Raw genomic sequence first — 10274 nt, 5'->3', positions numbered from 1 at the left:
AATCAATGCAGATTTTCTGATCATTACCTTGTGATTGAAACCACGTCTCTAATGAATTAATTCTTCTCTTCATTTCTTCAAATTTCTCTAGTTTCTCCATCTGTGTCTCTGTGGAGAAACAAACACCACTATTTTCCTCAACCATCTGCTCCAGTTTCTCCATCAACACAGACACTTGTGTGTTCAGGTCAATGATATGATGTCGTCCTCCAAATCTCTCAATGACAGACTGTGTTTCTTCATTGAGTTCTGCTGTCTGATGCTCTGGATTCTGCTTTATGAGGATCATGATGTGTTTGTTGATTCTTGAGCTGAAGATCCTCTGGATCTTCTCTATTTCTGCTCTGTCTTCATCAGTCAGTGGAGCATCAGGAATGATGAGGATGAACACATGAACTCCAGGATGACAGAGAGACACACAGCGGTGAGTCTGACGCAGCACGTCCTCCTCTGAGAGCTGAGTGTTGAACAGAGCTGGAAGCTCCACCAGACTGATCAGACGTCCATCAAGCTCCACGTCTCTCCTCACACACTCGGAGCTCAGCTCGGATCTTCTCTCGCTCTGCTTCAGGATCAGGTTTAATATGAAGGATTTTAATTCTCTGTTACTCCCGCACACAACCAGATTCAGCATCACACCCTCTGAATCTGTGTCAACAGAATAAACTAGTTTAACAATGTGGTTTAAACTTTTTTTTAAAGTTAGATTAATGTTGCATTCCCATCATCTTTGAATTACTGTTATCACAGCTGTACTGTGATTTACTACTTTCCCACAAGTAAAAAAAGTCAAAAAACAATATACTCAAAAACACATACTCTTGTGGAAACACTGAAGAAAAAGTTCTGAGTTATAGGCGGATGGTGAGCCAGTTCCAGGGTATAAAGTTAAAAGTTGCCTAATGTTAAGCCTGAGACACTGCACGATTTTAGCAATCCTATAAGATCACTGCATGTCACACTGTGCGACATGGATGTAATAAACTTGACTACAACATGTGTGTAGACTGTACGATGATGACACCTATTGACTCATAAGATACAACACACGTTTCTATAGAAGAATAAACGTCATCAGCATGCACTAGTGGTAAACAAAAAGAGCATGATAAATCACACTTTAGCAGTTGTAGTTTTTATGTGTGCTGAAAAAAATTGGAAGCGGCAAAAGAGGAAGGCATAAGAGCTTGAGGTAAGCAGTTTTATGTTTAGCGCCATGTCGCATTTTTATTGGCTGGTCAGTAAACGTGGACCGTAGCTGCAAACACACTGTGCGATGATCAGAGATGGGCACAATTACATCAAAAAGTATTTAGTTACAAATTACAAATACTTTCTCATCAAATGTATTTAATTTTAAATACAAAATACTGGTGTGAGAAATGTATTTAATTAAAATACAAGTAATTTGTCATTTGAAAATGCAAAAATATAAACAATATTTACAAGCAATCAAGTGCAAGAGACAGTGCCATTACATTTAGATACAAATATAAGTGTAATGTGGTGTTTTGGGTTGTGTTTCTTGTTCATGTTTTCATGTCTTTTATTTTGTAGTTTGGTCCCTGTTTGTGTCATGCTTCCCTCACCCTCATGTATTCATGTTCATTGTGTCATGTTCTGATTGTTTGTCTTAGTCATGTGTCTTGTTTCCCATTGGTTTGTTCTTGTCTTGTGACCCTCTTGTTTGCTATAAGTAGCCATCATGTTCCCATAGTCATAGTCTGTTTGTGCCTCGTCAAGTCAAGTCTGTGTATCTTGTTTGGATATTGTTTGGATCACTGTAAATAAACTGCACTTGGGTTCTTCACTACGCTCGCCCTCAGTGACTGATTCATTACAGAATATACGACCTCTACAATGGACCTCTGCCTTCGTCAAGGTGATAGGCCTATAGAGGATTACGTGAGTGATTGTTGTGAACTTTGTTATCAGGTGAACTTTAACGATGTTGCTCTCAAGAACACTTTCCATTTTGGACTATCTCATGACATTTCTCAATTAATGCCACGCAATACCCCACACTGGTCACTTGAACAGTACATAGACTTTGGATTGTGACTGAGTGGATCTGCTTTCACTGTGGGTGTCATGGAGAAGGAACATGACACTTCCAAAAGGTCTGCTCACGTCATGCCTGCCAAGCCATAGCCTGCTCACATCATGTCTGCTAACGTCATGCCTGCTACACCAAAGCCTGCTCACGTCATGCCCGCTACTCCAGGACCTGCTCACATCATGCCAGTTAAGTTAAAGTTTACTCATGTCATATCTACCAAGTCAAAACCTGTTCACATCATGTCTGCAAAGCCAGAGTCTGATAACATCATGTCTGCTACCCCAGGGCCTGCTCACGTCACGTCTGCCAAACCAGAGCCTGCTCCCGTCATGTTTGCTACGCCAAGTCCTCTTCATGTCACGTCTGCCAAGCCAGAGCCTGCTCACATCATGCCGGTCACGCCTGAGTCCAAGATGGCCGCCACGCCTGAGTCCCCGGCCAAGATGGCCACCACGCCTGAGTCCCCGGCCAAGATGGCCGCCACGCCTGATTCGGATGCGGAGCTTGGTCCAAGACTGAAAGGTTTGATTGCTAGTGTGATGGACCCACCTCTGATGTCGGTGCAAGCTGCAGGCATTCCGGTGACATCAGCACTCTCAAGCCCCGCCATCTTAGAGGTCATGCCACACTCTGCTGCCCTTCCTGTGATGGCGGTCACCATTTTGAGCGTGTGGGCTGCACACTGTGCTCCTGAGGCCTCTCCTGTCCACGAGTCTGCTCCTAAGGCCTCTCCTGTCCCCGAGTCTGCTCCTGAGTCCTCTCCTATCCATGAGTCTGCTTCAAAGGCCTCTCCTGTCCATGAATCCAATCCAGTGCCTCCAGAAGTGGTAGCTTCCGCTGCAAAACCTCCAAAGGTGGCGGCATCCGCTGCAGAACCTCCTGAGGTGGCGGCGTCCGCTTCCGAACTCACTGCCTGCCCTGTCATGGCCATAGAGGCTGTTCACAAACTCACAGACTGTCTTGTCACGGCCACGGAGGCCGTTCACGAACTCACTGTCTGCCCTGTCACGGCCACGGAGGCCATTCACGAACTCACAGACTGTCTTGTCACGGCCACGGAGGCCGTTCACGAACTCACTGTCTGCCCCGTCTCGGCCATGGAGGCCGTTCATGAACTCACTGTCTGCCCTGTCATGGCCATGGAGGCAGTTCACAAACTCACTGTCTGCCCTGCCACGGCCAAGGAGGCCGTTCATGAACTCACTGTCTGCCCTGTCATGGCCATGGAGGCAGTTCACAAACTCACTGTCTGCCCTGCCACGGCCAAGGAGGCCGTTCATGAACTCACTGTCTGCCCTGTCATGGCCATGGAGGCAGTTCACAAACTCACTGTCTGCCCTGCCACGGCCAAGGAGGCCGTTCATGAACTCACTGTCTGCCCTGTCATGGCCATGGAGGCAGTTCACAAACTCACTGTCTGCCCTGCCACGGCCAAGGAGGCCGTTCATGAACTCACTGTCTGTCCTGTCACAGACATGGAGGCCGCTCACGAACTCACAGTCAAGTGGTCTGTCCATGTCTCTGCTCCACCATGGCTTCCTGCTCTGTCATCATCACCCGGCCGCCCTGCTCTGCCTGCACCGCCATGGCCCCCCGCTCTGCCTGCACCGCCATGGCCCCCCGCTCGGCCTGCTCCGCCATGGCCCCCCGCTCTGCCTGCTCCGCCATGCCCCCTCGCTCTGCCTGCTCTGCCATGGCCCCCCGCTCTGCCAGCTCCGCCATGGCTCCCTGCTCTGCCTATTCCGCTTCATGGGCCTGGCCCTCTGTCCCTCCCCCAGTTCCGCCTCCACTCCACCACCCTCCTGGACTTGTTGGGTTTTGGTTGTGTTTGTTTGGGCGTCTGGAGCCGCCCTTAGAGGGGGGCTATGTAATGTGGTGTTTTGGGTTGTGTTTCTTGTTCATGTTTTCACCTCTTTTATTTTGTAGTTTGATCCCTGTTTGTGTCATGCTTCCCTTGCCCTCATGTATTCATGGTTCCTCTGTTCATTGTGTCATGTTCTGATTGGTTGTCTTAGTCATGTGTCTTGTTTCCCATTGGTTTGTTCTTGTCTTGTGACCCTCTTGTTTGCTATAAGTAGCCATCATGTTCCCACAGTCTTCGTCGTGTATTGAAGTTGTAACCCACTGTCGGTGAGTCTAGTCTGTTTGTGCCTCGTTAAGTCTGTGTATCTTGTTTGGATCACTGTAAATAAACTGCACTTAGGTTCTTCACTTTGCTCGCCCTCAGTGGATGATTCGTTACAATAAGAGAAGGATAAGTGCTTTCCCCTCCTTGAACAACTTATAAACAACATATTCTTTAACCCTAACATTACACAATATACCCAATATATTGATCCATATTTCTGTTTACTTGAATACCATTAAGCATTTCTACACTTTATTTTTTCATGTTTCTTTATCGTTTATTTATAGCATGTAAAAAATTAAGCAGTCCTGCAAAACTGTATTGTCATACCACCCAATCCTACTCAAGAGAATGGCTCAAGCTATTTCACTGTCAACAGTAAAGATTAACTCCTGAAAATGTTGATATTTAGCTGTTAAAGGGCTCTATGTAGAATCCAGAAACCCTTCTTATTAGCGACACCGTTGGCCGTTAAGTGAGCTGTGGTCAGTAAATTATTGCTCATGCTCTTGCACACACCATAGTAATGCGAGCGAACAACGGACAGTGGGATTCACCAATATCGTGTCGAAAGATGAGGTTCATTGCAATTACACTGTAATGACAGTTTGCCTTGGATTTTCCCAGCAAAACTGCCCTGAGTCATTCACATAATAATTCTACAGGCTTTATTTTTTAAAGTTTCGTTACATGCTGTTCAGACATTGACAATAATATTTATTTTAATTTAATACTTTAAAGTTTAAAATTAGTTTGTCAATAGAAACAAGTAGCTAACTTTTTCCAAGCAATCTAACGTCACTTGTCAGCTAGCAAGTAAAGTTCTAGAGCAGCTTTTTCTTCTGTCCTGTAATAACCTTCAATGAGCAATATCTGATAGTACAGTGCCGTGAAGAGGTTTTTGCCCCTTCCTGTGTTTTTTTGGCATATTTGCAGGTCCGGCGTGAGCTCAACTGCCACTCTAGGCAAAACCCTACCATGCCGTCCCCACTTCACATTCACAATTAAACACGATCTTTAAGATGCATGTGAAAGACTGGAGGTTTTGTTTATTGGTACAACTGCATTCAAATAAAGCAGACACGGGCGTGTTTTCTGATTATTATATATTTTTTCCTACTGCAACGTAAAAAATTAATGGGGAAAAAAAAACACTAGTATAGCTGCAAAAGCAAATTAAGTGTATGTACAGGCCTGAAGTGGCAATGGGAAGATTTGGGAGAATTCCTGGTAAGCAGCTCGACAAACATTGTTCAGGACACGGAAAGCACCAGTCTCTGTAGTTAATTTTCACTAAGAGATATAGAAATCTGTCCAAGCCGTGCTCGTACAGCCGAAATCCCTATTCGTAGTCAGGGTGTAATTTGAACAAGCTGGGTCCGCATCCAGCACCTCAGAATTCCCATAACCTCATTCGGCGGATCCCCCTCCTCACGCACCATTGAAAGATGTTCGTGTCAGGGTTATTATAGTTTTGCATTTTTAAATTCATTTTTATTTGACTATCGCTTTCAATTTTCTTTTATTGGTTTCATTAATAATTTTGTTAATTTTAGTTTATTTTTGATTTTGTGAACAGATTTATAGCCTATTTAGTTTTTATACAGTTTAGTTTCAGTTTTAATTTTAGTTTTAGTACTTAAAGTTTAGCAGAATTAACAGAACACTTCCAGAGTGCAGACCAAAGACATTTTAATTTAAGCTTATTGACGCAAACCTCTAGCGACACAATATTAAAGCATGCCGAGATTGATTAGAAAACGATTATTTATTTTTGATTATTATTTTTAGTTAGGTGTTCAATAACTGCTGTTGGTTTCGTTTCGTTTTAGTTTTTCATTTATTTTGAAATTTTTTATCTTTCTTTCTCTAAATGCCTTTTAGTTAAATACAGTTCTTAAAACAAAATTTCTTACATGTAAACTCGTTTAACAAGCATTTTAGAAGTAAAAATTAAACATTTAATTGTTGCAAAAAGACTGATGTGGCTTGTTTAGGTGACTTGGTTTGCTTTGCATAAAATAAAATGATTTACAGCAAAGAAACTGTTTTATAGATTAAATAAAACATACACAAACCTATTGTCACGAATCCTGTCCATGGACTTCTGTTCAATCACCACCAGAGGTCGCCCTTCCATTACATTGACTCTCGCACTGCACAAACTGTTGCATGTCATCCTGGACTACATATCCTGAATACTGATTGCACACAGCTGTAATCAATCACACATTCACTATATAACACTCACTCAAACAACCATTCACTGCAGAGTATTGTTTAGCGCTTATCACTCACCTAGCGATAGCTACTCTATGGAGCCATTTCTAGTTTTCATAGTTTAGTCTTAGTCTTGCCTTGCCTGTTTTCTCGTGTTCTGAGTCCTGCCTGTGTTTCTCGGATTGCCCTTTTGCCTCGCCGTTTTCCTGCTCTGCCGGCTTCACCCTGGCTTTCTGCTTCGCCTTGGCATCCTGCTCCGCCGGTCCTGCCTCAGTCCCCGGTCTCTCCACTACCACGTGGACCTGGCCCTCCGTCCCTCCGCCTGTTCCGCCTCCGCTCCACCGCCCTCCTGAATCGTAAAGTGTTCGGAGCGTCTGGAAGCCACTCCTTGGGGGGGCTAGGTCACGAATCCTGTCCATGGACTTCCGTTCAATCACCACCAGAGGTCACTCTTCCATTACATTGACTCTCGCACTACACAAACTATTGCATGTCATCCCGGACTACATATCCCATCATCCTTGGCACACAGAACTGATTGCACACAGCTGTAACCAATCACACATTCACTATATAACACTCACTCAAACAACCATTCACTGCCGAGTATTATTTAGCGCTTATCACTCACCTAGTGATAGCTACTCTACGGAGCCATTTCTAGTTTTCATAGTTTAGTCTTAGTCTTGCCTTGCCTGTTTTCTTGTGTTCTGATTCCTGCCTGTGTCTCTCGGATTGCCCTTTTGCCTCGCCGTTCAGACTCTGTTTGCTCCTGCCTGGACTATTGTTCGTGTTATTGGATTTCCCCTCTTGTCAAGCCCTCTGGATAACGTTTGCTGCCGACTGACTCACGCCCGTTTTGGATTACTCTTCATCTTGCCCTCATATACCTGTTTGCCATTGTCTGAACCTTGCCAGTTTTATTACCACACCTTTAAATAAAAGCTTTGCAGATGGATCCGCACGTCTCTCGTCGGCTCCGTTACACCTATATTTGACTTAAGAAATGCAAGTCGGCGACACTGAGAACTACTCTCACCTGAAGAGAATGCAAAATATCTGTGCTCATTACAAACACTGGGTTGTTGCAACTCTCCTGTCCCAGGAGCTGAAATGTTGCAAAAAAATGTTGCAATAAAATAACTATGATTTTTAGAGTATATGTGCATACTTGTGTGTAATGTACTATGAATGTTCATTTGGAAATTGTATTTGAGCATTATAAAAATGGGTAATAGTGACACCTACAGCTGAAATATGTGTAAAGTTAGTTGAATTTGTCACATAATCTAGCTAGCCATGTTGAGTATCAGATCCACAAAGACATGCACACATGCTGAGAGCTGTCCGATTGTAAGATTATTTGTTAGAAAGAATGCCTACATAAATGTCTCCTAATGTCTCCTGGATTTCCGATTAGAAGGCGCACACATTTTTCATGGTGTCATGACGTAAAGATGTCAAGATGTTATTGATATCCAAAGAGTGTCACGATGTTCAAGTGGTGTCGAAATACAATCAAGATGACGATGGCGATGGTGCGTATGCTCTTTGCAAAGAATATATTAAATGTTTAAGACATCAGTTGAAGCATGATTATTTTAATCAAAAGAAAACCTTCAGGAGCCATTACAGACTATAAAAATGCTACAGTAAAACCCTGTTAACTGGTTAACAGAAAGTTTCCATGCTATATAGGGTGAATAACTGTAATAGATCTAACCTTACATTTAGTGAAATATTACAGTAAAATGCTGGTAAATTTATGTTTTCTTTTCTTTTTTTTTGGAGGTGGGTAAGTGAAAAACTGTAAATTGACATTACCTGAATTCCCTTTGTGATAATTCATATTTGATGTTTTTAATTGTTTCTTCTTATTTTTTTTTTTCTCATCACTTATGTACATTAGGTTTTACCTTAAATGTATATTGTTTATTGCATTATTTCAGTATCATGCATGTTACCATGTGTCATGATCACCAGCTGGAGTGCCCATGAGCTCCTCTAGAGGACACTCCATCCTGTACCTTGCCATTCGCTAGCGTATTTTTTCAATTATTCTTAATGGGAGCGCACGTTTTTTAAAAAGCCAGGTGCGTGCCGCTGTGTGTCTTTTTTACACTGAGCACTGAGCGCTCGGGCGTTTTTTCCTTAGCGCTGAGAGTTGACGAATATTAAACTTTGGGTAAAACTCTGTCACTTTTTAGTCAGCTAACCAATCAGAGTGGAGGAGGGGTGGGACTAATATGATCAATCACACCCTGCTTCTTCTTTGACTGAACAACAATGGAGAAGTTAATATTCCTTGTCTCCAAATATTTACGACTTTACCAGATGAACTGCCGGACTACCATATTATTGTTATAAAAAAAAGTATGCTTGGAGAAACATTTCATTCATGATGCATCTGTCATTACTTCAGCGGTTATTCCGTATCATAGCAACCACAGATTCTCAACTGAAAAAAAACAGCTGCACTCTCAAGTGCTTACAGCTTGGAGATGGTCCTTACTGCAAAGCACAAGATCCAGGGAGCAAGTATGGATCCAGATCCAAGTCCTCCCACCTTAACATATCCCTAAACCTACCATCTCCACCCCCTGGATGGATCTTGTGTACTGCAGTGAGGGGCTACTGCACAGCTGAGCATTTTCAGCAGAAAGCCTGGCGTTTTTAGCCAGCCGAAAACGTCAGGCGCTCTGCTGAAAATGCTCAGGGATAGTTCACCCAAAAATTAAAATTACCCCATGATTTACTCACCCCCACGCCATCCTAGGTGTATATGACTTTCTTCTTTCAGACGAATACAATCAGAGTTATATTTAAAAATGTCCTGGCTCTTCCAAGCTTTATAATGGCAGTGAATGGGTGTTGAGATTTTGAAGTCCATTAAGGTGCATAAATCCATCATAAAAAGTGCTCCACACGGCTCTGGGGGTTTAATAAAGGCCTTCAGAAGCGAATCGATGCATTTGTATAAGAAAAATATCCATATTTAAAACTTTATAAAGAGTAGTGCTGGGCGGTATACCGGTTCATACCAAATACCGGTGTTTATTTTTGTTATGATATTAATTTTTAAAATACCGCAATACCGGTGTATGTCGCTTAACCCTTTAAACCCCACAACAAAATCCTCAGTTTTAAATGAACACTTATAATGTGTCCACACTACAGAGTGAAGCAGTGCTGAAGTTAATGAGATAATTCTCTGATTAATTAAGTGATGATTGTGCATTGTGATTGTGCGGGCCAAGCGATTAGTCAACAGAAGAGACAGACGGCTGCACGTGAGTGTTTTGCGTAATACTTGTTTATAGATCTGCTGTTTGGATTATTACTTGCTGCTAGGAAGGAATATTTAGTTTTCTGCCTATTTCTACGTTTTATTTTTGTTTGCGTTTGTATTTTTGATTGCACTTTCTGGTAATTATAATCTAAGAAGGAGCCTGTGTAATTTAATTGTTCCCTTCCTGCATTTAAGTGCGAACTGTAGTTTCAATTTGAGGAATTGGCCTGCTATAGACTATTGGCTGTGCTAATTAGAAGGCGGCCACAGCTGTTTTCACTTTAGTGTTTTAGACTGTGTATTTATCTGATGTCTGTGCGCTGAAGCATTCAGGCCTCCTCGTGGGAAGACTAACAAGTGTAAAGACCTGCGACTTTACCTGCGCAACTTCACTGAGCAACGAAACCGCCAAGGCACATAAGTATAATTTTTATCTTCCCTGTACGCACTCTCCTTTTCTGTCCCCTATCATGTGTTTCCAAAACATTCCGGTTGCCTCTCGACAACGCTCTAAGGTCACAAGCAGACGGCAACGCAATGTTGCTAACCTGCATTTTATCTCTCAGGTAACCCCACTG

The 10274-nt window shown here is 42.8% G+C and overlaps 1 protein-coding gene across 1 annotated transcript in view; it reads right to left on the bottom strand.

Moving 5' to 3' along the window:
• LOC107574085 (trichohyalin-like) overlaps positions 1 to 2720 on the bottom strand; it is an 8537-nt gene extending 5817 nt beyond the window's left edge. The window contains exons 1-2 of the mRNA XM_016260555.1: positions 2609 to 2720; positions 28 to 648 (exon numbers count right to left, since the gene is read on the bottom strand). Coding sequence (XP_016116041.1) covers positions 28 to 648; positions 2609 to 2720 — 733 coding nt within the window. The remainder of the gene's footprint in view (positions 1 to 27; positions 649 to 2608) is intronic.
• Between the last annotated feature and the right edge of the window lie 7554 nt (positions 2721 to 10274).

Source organism: Sinocyclocheilus grahami, unplaced genomic scaffold (assembly GCF_001515645.1).
Source record: "Sinocyclocheilus grahami isolate Dianchi unplaced genomic scaffold, SAMN03320097.WGS_v1.1 scaffold2113.1, whole genome shotgun sequence".
Lineage (NCBI taxonomy): Eukaryota > Metazoa > Chordata > Actinopteri > Cypriniformes > Cyprinidae > Sinocyclocheilus > Sinocyclocheilus grahami.
This window is presented reverse-complemented; position numbering and strand designations above follow the sequence as displayed.